Source organism: Haplochromis burtoni, unplaced genomic scaffold, assembly GCF_018398535.1.
Source record: "Haplochromis burtoni strain Fernald_Lab_line unplaced genomic scaffold, NCSU_Asbu1 Contig_393, whole genome shotgun sequence".
Taxonomy (NCBI): domain Eukaryota; kingdom Metazoa; phylum Chordata; class Actinopteri; order Cichliformes; family Cichlidae; genus Haplochromis; species Haplochromis burtoni.
The window spans coordinates 106,118-116,495 of NW_024582754.1; the positions used below are offsets into that span (position 1 = coordinate 106,118).

A 10,378-nucleotide genomic window follows, 5' to 3' on the forward strand; every position below is an offset into this window, starting at 1 on the left:
CCACCCAAAGACTATCACCTGCTTCAGCACCTTAAGTACTGCGACCTTTGATCAGAGCAAGCAAGACTATAAGGGGCCGGACGATCTATTTATGTCGCCTGTTTGGAGGTGACAGCAGAGAGGGCTGTCATAAAGAGATCGTGTCAAGGTAACACAGTTGTGTGTGGTAGAACACGGATGAGACCAACAAAAGATTAGAACATTTTCAGACTTTAATGAGAATTGTAGACGAACAAGTTGAATACATGTGGACCGATGAACACTAACAAAGCTGCAGATTTATTGTTTCCTAAACATAAATATTCCACTGAGTCATTCACATAATTCATTTAGTTTCACAGTAAAATACAGAGTTCAAAAAATGAATTGATTAGTGACAAAAATTATCAGCTACAGTCTCTCATTTATAAAAATAAAACAAAACACTGCAGCTACAGTGCATGAAGATTATTTTAAGTTTGCAAGGAGCTTTGAGCTCCTAATGTTTAGAGTATGAAATTAAATGGCTTAGAGCACTGTGAGAGGAGCAGGAGGCATCTTGATCTGTGCTTAAACTTCTTTAAATGTGTCTCCGGGAGACCGTTAACTATCTGCATACTCTTACTCCAAAGTCCCCGCTTTTTATCTCAGTCAGATGATACAACAGGTATTAAAGTAGTTGGTGCACCGTAAACTGGTCAAAGCTATTAAAGCGCTATTTAATTCTCAATCTTGAGTCAACAGGATAATGCTTCTCCTATTATTGCACATGTATCAAACTTCTTCATCGCGATTCTTGTCAAGTAAAGTGACCACATGAAATTACATTAAAATTCATCTTTGATTTGAAAATGAGGCTGGTCCTCGGGTTTGAAGTCTTTGTTGGGACTTCCATCCTCGTTCAGGATACGGGATGCTGTGTAACCCACAATGGGATACTTGGCTTTGTAGGTGCCTTCAAATATACTGTCCAGAGACTTTAGCTGCTCTTCAGTGAGGCCTGTCTGTGGAGGTGAAGATAATTAAGGAACATTAATCAGTGCTTTTTTAATATATGTGTGTTTTTTAACCTTTGAGCATTCTGACTTGTGGAAAAGCTCGGAGACCTGTACCTGGGAAAAGGGGTGTGCTTTTTGGGAAAGCTATGCTTGCCTATTTGCCCCCTTTTATTTATTTCGTTTGCTAAGAGTTAGAAAGAAAGACTATTAGCACTTATGCAAAGAACTTACTTAAAACAGCGAGATGATTACTTCAGTCTTTTACAATAAAAAGTGATCTAAATGAACTTTTACTTTAATAAAAGTTGATATAATCGCATTAGCACAGTGTTGTTTATGTTCCCTAAAAGATCCTATTTATTCACCTTAGTTTCACCTCATATTTTTCACACAGCTGTCAATACCTCACCTGCACCTGGGTCTGTGAAACTGTCCCTTTAAATGTATTTCCTATGAATCATAAGTTGTCTGAAATGTTCAAATGGTGACATTTTGTAAGGAAGTCTGGCATTTTTTCACCTTTTATGGCCTTTGGTGTTACAGAAACTTTGTGATTTATTGTTTTACTTGCTCCAGTCACTTTGCTTTTTAAAGTGTCTACACCGGGGAAAAATGTAGTCAGAGCATTAATGAACTATTGTACAATCCTGTCCAAAAGCCTTGAGCCACACCTCATTCTTTATCTTATGCTGGGAAAATGGGAAATTAGTGCAGTGATTTATTGAAATATGTTTGCACATACATGGAAACACAGAATGTGAGTGAAAAACAGAGTTTACACAAATCTAAGGAGCATGAAAGTCAATATTTGTTATGACCACCTTCATTCTAAACTTCAGTCTAAACTTAGTCAGCAGTGTCTTCGTCAGTTTTCTTGTAATTTCTTTAAGTAGTTCTCAAGAACAATTCTCCAGGCTTCATGAAGGATATTCAAATATCTTCTTTGGATGTTCTTCTGTTGTTCTCTGTGCTTCGTTAACGCTGAGTTATAGAGTTTTACTGTGTGTTTTTCTACCCTGGTATGCTTTTCCTGCACTAACAGTGTGTTTGGGATCATTGTCATGCTGAGCAATGTGTGACACTGCCCCACGCCACATAATGGTGGGATGGGAAAATGTCTCATATGTAGAGTGAGACTGTTGGATGAGCTACAATGACTCATATTAACAAAGAAAAGGAGAGCGGCACACTGTGCTGTATATTCTTTATCTCAACAGAAACTGCCTATTCTTTGATGAAGAAGATAAAACTGGTAGAAATTTTATGTTATCTAGTTTTTTTTTCTTATTTCAAAAAATAGATATGTATTTGTTGCATTTAGTGTCTTCATCCTCCCCCTACCTGTTACATTCAATCTGCACGGCCAAAAAGAAATTTGGGGGGAGGGGGGATCTCTTGCATTAAATGTCAAGTAGAGCAGAATATAAAGAAATGAGGGGTGAATCAAGAGTTTTGCACAGTACTCTACGTTCAGCTGAAACTCACAGTGTCTGATGTCAAGTCTGCGGGGTCCAGTGACATCTTGGCCACAGCTCGAGTGGAGTCCTTACCTACCAGCGCATTATATGGAGCATCTTTTCCATAAAACTCTGGAATGGGTGAAATAAAATGCACATTAAAATCAACGCGCTGACAGCAGAGACTAATAAGCAAATGACCCGAGTCAGGTTAGTTTATAGAGAAAGCCTTCTAATGTGTTAAATCACTTTTTATTAGAACTGACTTTAATGACTGATTTGAATCCAGGAGTTAGATAATGTTTTTTCTACATCTACCTTTTCCCTTGGTGACATCAAACACAACCCCTTTTACTGCCATATAAATAGGCTGGCCCTCCTATAATAGGAAAAGAAAGAGCGATGATAAATATAGATGACTCTTAACAAAAAAAAAAAAAAAATGCACGCACAAGTAGACACGCGAGTTCATTTTCAGCAGCACATGCCGGGATTTTATTTCTCCAACAGTTTACCTCGCTGCCGTCGTATCTCTGCAGCTCCTCCTCGGTGAATAAACGGACAGGTTTTGGAGCAGTTTTGTGTTTTACTTCAGCATCTTCCGCTAAAGCCACGGCGAGGATGATAAATAAGACACAAAATCGCGCTGTTGCCATGGCAAGGTCGTTGTTTAAACAAGAAGTTCAGGCGGAAACTTCTTCATCCACTTCCCTTTCAATGCCCAGGTACTCTCTGGTCGTGATGCATTTGAAAGCCTCGGAAATTTCACCGACATTATTTTTAAACCGGTTCTCGCTGATATCTGTTTATATTCTGGACTATAAGCAATGAAGATGTGATTTTTGTGCATTTATTTGTCATTTGTATAGATTTTATTTAGACATAAATTTAAAAAATGTCATAAATATCTTATGAAAAACATAACACCATAGTCAAGTTCATTTGAGTAAAAAATAAACTTGTAGGAATGGGGTGGCATTTCAGTAAAAATGCGGTTTCTTGTCGCAGTAGCATGTTGTTGTTTTTTTAGATAAATGAGTTTTCTCATAAGTACATGAACGCAGCATTAGGAATCAACCTAAGGTAACGAGCTAGGACACAAGGAAGCCACAACAAGGAAACAAGATCGCATTGAATCGCGGCCCATGGGTCCCCTGTTATTATCGTGGGTTGGGCCTTTATCTACTTCTCCAAAACCCCCAGGGGTGGGTGCTGGTGTCTTTTTTTTTTTAACTATGAGACTTGAGCTCGGTGGAATGTGGTGTTTTTAAACATGTCAGGTTTATTAGGAGCAATCTGCTGAGTTGGCACAAAAAGCTTGAAGAGCTGCTTTAGGTGAAGTCACTGGAAGTTCCGCAGAGGAATGCTCAGAAAAGGAAGGTCCCTCTCATACCAGGAGGTAAGTTACAAGTTCCTTCGCGTTTGTGTTTCACTCTGAAATCTTTCATGTTTGTCTCAGTAATCACAGGACTGCTACAGACTGTAGGCTTCTTTTTTTTATTGTCTCTGAGGACAGCAGTAAAGTCTTTTTCTCTCGCTGTGTCCATGCTCCTGTCGGGCGTATTTGGCATCATGTGACTGAGCAGCCGTTTCCTGACTTCATGTTTCCTTTGGGTTTCAGCTATAGTTGCAGTATTCATTTAGATTATTCGCCAGTTCTTATTTTAAGCTTTAAAATAGCTGCAGAAATGGCGTAAAACCTTTTAAAACCACTGGTCGGTATGGCCATTTTAAAGCCTCGCTTGCATTTGGAGCCAGCGCTGACTTGGTCATTAAGTTTGTGGTGCTGTCAGGTGTTTTCATTGTTTAGGCTCTCCTCACTGAAAGATGGTTTGGACATAATGTAAAACAGACAGTGTGATACTTTTTTTTTAAAATGTGTATTTTATTTTAACTTATAACCACTGACCTTAAATATCAACACCAGATAAGTTAAACTGTTTTGTCATTGGAATATTTGATTGCAGGTCAGTGAAATGAAAGAAACAGTAATCATTGTTGTTGTGACTAAATGTCAGGTTTGTAGAAGGCAAAAGTAGTGAAATGTTACTGTTTTCTATATTTTGTAATTTCTTTTGAGACAGGGGGTCTTAAAAGAAGGGGTTAAAGTGGGATTTAACAGATGAGGGAATCCTAAAATTATTTAAAGAAAATAATTACAAGATGTGAAAATTTGTACTGTGAGCTCGAGCAGATTTGTTTTGTGTGTGTGTGTAACCATGATCGGCTGACCTGTGTCCCTGCTTCTCTAAGGTTCACTGCTCTTTGTGGACTTAACTGAACTAAGTCCTAAAACTAGACTTGAAAACAACATTTTAGTTAACAAAAATGAAAAACTAAACCAAATTAAGTAAAAAAAAAGTAGAGGGAAAAATATTAAGCTTTAGTATCTGTTAGTTTGATAAAGTTTCAATAATAACTCGCCCGATGAGACATTGATGGACATCGACCAGCTGTGTCCAAAAATTTTGAGTATTCAAATATCTGAGCTCATTTTCCTAAATCCTGCCTCTGACGCGTGCCCTCCATAGAGTAAGAATTAAAAAGATTAACTAATAGAACTAACTTTTAGAACTAATCCTGAAACTAGTAAAAACTAAAATAAAATTAAACATCTTCCAAAAATAAAAACTAAACTCACACAAGAAAATGTGCTGAGGAAACTAAAAACTAGTAAGTTAAAAAAAAATAAAAATAAAAAAAGTCAAAATGAAAAAATAAAAACCAATTTGAAAATACGATACTATAATAACTCTGATATATACAGATCTGCTGTTTGATATAACCTGACATTGAGCATGAAAACTGCAACCTGTCAGCAAAAACAAACTGATGTTATATATGATATGAATGGTAAATGGTAAATGGCCTGTATTTGTATAGCGCTTTTCTAGTCCCTAAGGACCCCAAAGCGCTTTACACAACCAGTCATCCACTCATTCACACACACATTCACACATTGGTGATGGCAAGCTACATTGTAGCCACAGCCACCCTGGGGCGCACTGACAGTTACATGAAAACATGTAACTATAACAGATGTTTACATACTACTAAAATATGACAAGTTAACATGTGGAAGATGAATACATTGCAACTAAAAGGTGTGGCGTTACTGAGAAGGGAACAATATACCAAAAACAATAGTGTATGTATGTATGTATATATATTACATATATATTACATATATATTACATATATATATATATATATACATAAAACTTACTGTCTTTCAGGTATTCACCCAATAAAGGACCACGAACTCAATAGGTTGAATGCCTTTCAGGCACTGCTACAGTCTGCACCTGTCTTGTTTAGTGGCTGCTCCATACCACAGGACAGACTCAATGACTGCAGTTTAGAACTGGATCAGCATCTCCTGTGGAAGATTATACTTCCCCAGAAGGGGCCGAGTGAATTCTGAGGTGTTCAGAGACATTCAGTCTGCTTAAATGCAGCCAACCGTTTCACAACACAGACGGACAATGACCTAAAACATGGATCCAAAACAAACCTTTATTTTGTTTATTGAAGCAAAGAAGTGGACAAGTGGATTATTCTTGTTGAGGACTAAACTTCAGACAGAAAGGCCCACATACAAACAGCAACCGAAAGTTGCTCCAGTAAAGGCCTCAAAGCATTAAAAAGGAGGAAACCCAGCAATCTGATGTTGTCCATGAGTTCAAAACTTTAGGCCGTCATTGCCAGCAAAGGGTTTTGTATTAGGTTTGATTCATCATTAACTGAAGATCTCAGAGTGCTATTCCACTCCACTTAAAATGGATACAAATGTGACCCCACCTTAGTAATTGTTAGGATTTTAAGTATAGTTTTACTATACTTGTAACCAGAAATAGGTGTTTAAATGTTCTTTTTTTAACCTCACAGTTCAATGATGATGATGATGAAGGGGGGGGAGATGAAGATGAAGGCAACGCACCGTCTCCAGTCTTTTTTGATGATGTCACTGAAGACCCGGAGCATGAGAATCCTGATAGCAGCATCTCACAAAGTAGTAGGAGACGTGTTTCTGCACCACATGCTGGACACTCATTACACTGATATATTTTTTATGGGTCCACGCTTTTGTGGCATGTAATTGGATTTGTCCACTCAGATTCCTGCCTTTACCCCTTTGTCCCTACAGCACAGGATGACGTTAGGTGGACCAATCCACCTATGAGATTCAGTAAAACCTGTCTGAAGAATTTCTTCACGGTGGTGCTCATCTTCATCTACCTGCTGCTGACTGCGGTGGCAGCATTCCTGGCCTACCAGACGATCTCTGACTTCTTGGAGAAACTAAACAACCCCGTTATGTCCGTCATTTACAAAGAGGTTGACTCATTTTCATCTCCTGGTTAGTATGAATGATACACTTTTTGGGGCATATTTTAGGACTATGACTGGGTTAGTGGGTGTTAAGTGTGCTGTTATGTCCAAAACATAGAACAACAGGTAACTCATTTCATCCAGAAAATACAGATTGCACTACACAGCAGCACTTCACATTGTTTTTTATAAGCATTTAAATCTGCCTTTATCAGCATTTAGCAGGAAGGAGGAACACATGCTCTTCATGTAGTGGTTGTCGTGGCACTAGATGGAATAGTATCTGAGTATACAAGGGGATATAGCTGATTAACCATGCCATTAAGATATGGGACAGAGATTTTGAAGCTAAGTGAGCAGCTGAATGTCTTCATGAAGAGAAAGAGCACTACAGATGGCCTGTATTTGTATAGCGCTTTACTAGTCCCTAAGGACCCCAAAGCGCTTTACATATCCAGTCATCCACCCATTCACACACTGGTGATGGCAAGCTACATTGTAGCCACAGCCACCCTGGGGCGCACTGACAGAGGCGAGGCTGCCGGACACTGGCGCCACCGGGCCCTCTGACCACCACCAGTAGGCAACGGGTGAAGTGTCTTGCCCAAGGACACAACGACCGAGACTGTCCAAGCCGGGGCTCGAACCGGCAACCTTCCGATTACAAGGCGAACTCCCAACTCTTGAGCCACGATCGCCCAGAATGGGATGTTTGCTTTGAGAGTGTCGATGGAGAAATATAGAGACGGTCAGAAGGAGTTTCAGTGTTTCTGTGGATCAAGAGAAAGCATTTGATAATGGAGAGGAGTGTCAAAGGTGATTTGCAATCGAAGGATAGCAGCACTAGAGAAAGGAAAGGTTTACAAGATAGTAGTGAGACCTGCTATGATGTATGATTTTGAGATAGGAGGCAGAGCTGGAGTTGTCAGAGTTGAGAGGTTAAAATGTTCAATGGGAGTGACCAGTGACCAGTCCATCAGAGAACCAGTTCAGGTTGAGCAGGATGGTGGATATAGCTGCCAGGCAGGAGGAGAAGAGAGAGACCACAGAGGAGGCTCATGGATGTAGTGAAAACGACATGCAGAGGGTTTGTGTGACAGAGGAGGATGCTGGGGATAGGGTGAGATGGAGCCAGATGATCCACCCTGGCAAAGATTTTAGAAATGAATACTTCTTTGCTCCTTTTCATTATCACACCTGGCCTGTTTTCTATCGCGATAAACCCCAAATTATTGTTGGTGACAAAATACTCAATAATTGAATAACACTGTGACAGAAGGCAGGCGCTAGTTATGTGTGAATAATTTGTATTGCCTGCTGTGTGGCCACCAGAGGGTGTATTAAATCTGAAAACTTTTCTAAAATTGCAGCTTATCAAATGTGACTTGGTCAGTTGTTGCAGACATGCAATGCAAGGTGCATTTTCTTTTTTGTGTTGCATTTTTGCTTTAGAAGATAATGTGGTTTATTCTTTAAACAATACACGCTCTCTGAATTTTTTTTTTCAGCTAGTCCCTTAAGCCTTAAATCTCCATCTGAAAAGACATCCATGAAAATAGTCAGCAACAGCTGAACAAATCCTGTTCTCTGTGGATGAGAGACACATGGAAGAATTTTGAAATGCATTAAGTGTCCTCGTCTGCGTCACCAAAATAAAACGTGTTTGGAGGCACCCGTTGCAAAATTTTACATTTTTACCTCCACATAGAACAAACAAGTAAATGGCAGTGAGTCCATAAACACTGCTGTTGAAGAACATTGATGCAGACTCTGTTTACTTTCTTTGAGCAGGCATAGCTCTGTACCCCGGCAAAGCCCAGCTGCTCAGCTGTAAACATCACTACCATGACTACATCCCACCTTTAGTGGACCCCGGCAAGCCTCAAGAAGTAGACTGTAACATAAAAGAAGTGACCTACTTTGGGCCATTTGCGAACGAAACAGAGGTCAGAATTAACTTTTTTTTTATTTGGCTGTTTCTCAGACACAACCCACAAGTCTGAGCAATCCTAAAGATGTGCAGCTATAACATAACTGCAAAATTGTCTCCACTGGATTTACATACTATTATACTGTTACAGAAAAAAGCTCTGGTGGTCCGCGGGCCATCTGACGTCCGTAACAAAGAACTGATCTTCATGCAGTTCAGTCGCAATGAAACAGAGGAGGACTTCAGTGCCATCAATTACATGCTTTTTGCCAAGTTTAGTGACTTGACTGACAGGTAATCATTGTTTAATAAGACACTCGAAGCTTGATGTTTTGCAAAGTGTTAACAGTGATTTGTGTGATAGCAGCATACGTGCCTGTTTTCTGACTGTAGTGCAAATAAATCCGAGTTTATGAGGGACTGTGAGAGGAATTACTCCATGTGGACCTTCTCTGGAGGCTTCAGAACCTGGGTCAAAATGTCATTATTGACAACATCTGGGGTAAAAAATGAAGCTGTTGAGTTTCGACAAGAGGTATTTATGTCCCAACAGTTTACATGTAGTTCCATGCACGATGACATTTGAATTGAAAGTTTTTAATTTGATTATTTATGGTGAATGGTCTAGTCTTCTGTGGTGAAATTCAACGATAAAAGGCCTGAAGGGGCACAAACCGATCAGCTCTACTTTGCCGTCTTTGAGTGGCGAGATCCTTTTATGCAGGAAATCCGACTGGTATGTTCTCACAGAAATTTTCTCCTTATTTGAATTGTGCTTGCACGAATTGCTCATTGTTCGACAAAACTTTGCTTCTTTCCAAACAGATAGTGACTGCGAATGCCTGGAGCTCTATAGCCATCCTCTGTGGGGTCTTCATGGCTCTCTTCAAAGCTGCCAATTTTGCCAAACTCACTATTAAGTGGACTATCAAGATGCGCAAGAGGCATCTGAGGAATAAAGCACGGGAACTGAACCATGTAACCTGAAACACTTTGCAGACAAGACACAATCTTACAATATCCAAACTCTAAGATCTGACGGAGCTGAGCTTTATTCTCACATAGCTGCTTTTTCCAGGTCACTACAGGCACTGTTTTTGTAATCGGTAGTGAGAAATATTAGCACGAGGGCATGCTTATGAATTACATTTGTAGATGTTACTGCTTCTCTTTTAACATGTAAGCTGGCAGTAATAACTGATTATTACTAGATTATTGTTATTGCTAGATTCATTTTCTTTAAGAGCCAATATTTAATTACTGCATTTCAAAAGAAGATGTACTTCACAAACACCTTCTAAAACGTCCAATAAACACTGCGTTTGACACGCACACTCAAGAAAATGTTGCTGAAAGCCAAGACACTTTTAAAACTTCTTAAAAGTTGTTTTTAAGTGTAAAAAAATGTGAACTTTTGTGTTATATCTTGGACTGGTTCAGTTCTGAAAGTGATAATACTATTTTAAAGACTCTAAAGGGATTTCTGAGAACTGTTTTTAATTTGTAGTTTGTTTCTGTAGCATGTATGTTCCAGCAGTGCTGCTGTTTTTCATTTAGATTCAACGTTATGCATCGATATGTTGAAATCTTGCTGTTTAAATGATTTTTCAAAATAAATATGTTTTTACTCTTGTATTTTACTGCCAAATTTAATTTTACACGGTATCAATGGGTAGACTGTC

General features: G+C 39.1%; 2 protein-coding genes across 3 annotated transcripts; one reads left to right on the top strand and one right to left on the bottom strand.

The window, feature by feature from the left end:
- Positions 1-125: 125 nt before the first annotated feature.
- nenf (neudesin neurotrophic factor) lies at positions 126-3,171 on the bottom strand. Its single transcript, XM_005946930.2, has 4 exons — positions 2,950-3,171; positions 2,753-2,813; positions 2,463-2,566; positions 126-983 (listed from the first exon to the last, which is right to left on the bottom strand). Exons 1-4 carry the CDS (start codon positions 3,088-3,090, stop codon positions 807-809), a joined length of 483 nt encoding a protein of 160 aa, XP_005946992.1. The 5' UTR covers positions 3,091-3,171; the 3' UTR covers positions 126-806.
- Positions 3,172-3,551: 380 nt separating this feature from the next.
- On the top strand, positions 3,552-10,332 carry pacc1 (proton activated chloride channel 1). Of its 2 annotated transcripts, none has more exons than XM_005946928.3 (8): positions 3,552-3,833; positions 6,323-6,449; positions 6,582-6,794; positions 8,558-8,712; positions 8,848-8,990; positions 9,090-9,231; positions 9,325-9,432; positions 9,522-10,332. In XM_005946928.3, the coding sequence occupies exons 1-8, from the start codon at positions 3,798-3,800 to the stop codon at positions 9,681-9,683; spliced, it is 1,086 nt and encodes a 361-aa protein (XP_005946990.1). In that variant the 5' UTR covers positions 3,552-3,797; the 3' UTR covers positions 9,684-10,332. The 2 variants fall into 2 exon arrangements, with proteins under 2 accessions (XP_005946990.1, XP_042068725.1); XM_042212791.1 differs by having other exon boundaries at positions 3,553-3,833; positions 6,323-6,446.
- Positions 10,333-10,378: the final 46 nt, after the last annotated feature.

Coding starts and splice junctions, on each gene's coding strand:
- nenf (XM_005946930.2), bottom strand. CDS start 3,090: ATGGCAACAGCGCGATTTTGTGTCTTATTTATCATCCTCGCCGTGGCT. Junction 2,814..2,949: donor AGAGATACGACGGCAGCGAG/GTAAACTGTTGG, acceptor TTCCTATTATAG/GAGGGCCAGCCTATTTATAT. Junction 2,567..2,752: donor TGATGTCACCAAGGGAAAAG/GTAGATGTAGAA, acceptor CACCCATTCCAG/AGTTTTATGGAAAAGATGCT.
- pacc1 (XM_005946928.3), top strand. CDS start 3,798: ATGCTCAGAAAAGGAAGGTCCCTCTCATACCAGGAG. Junction 6,450..6,581: donor TAGCAGCATCTCACAAAGTA/GTAGGAGACGTG, acceptor TTGTCCCTACAG/CACAGGATGACGTTAGGTGG. Junction 8,991..9,089: donor TTTAGTGACTTGACTGACAG/GTAATCATTGTT, acceptor TTCTGACTGTAG/TGCAAATAAATCCGAGTTTA.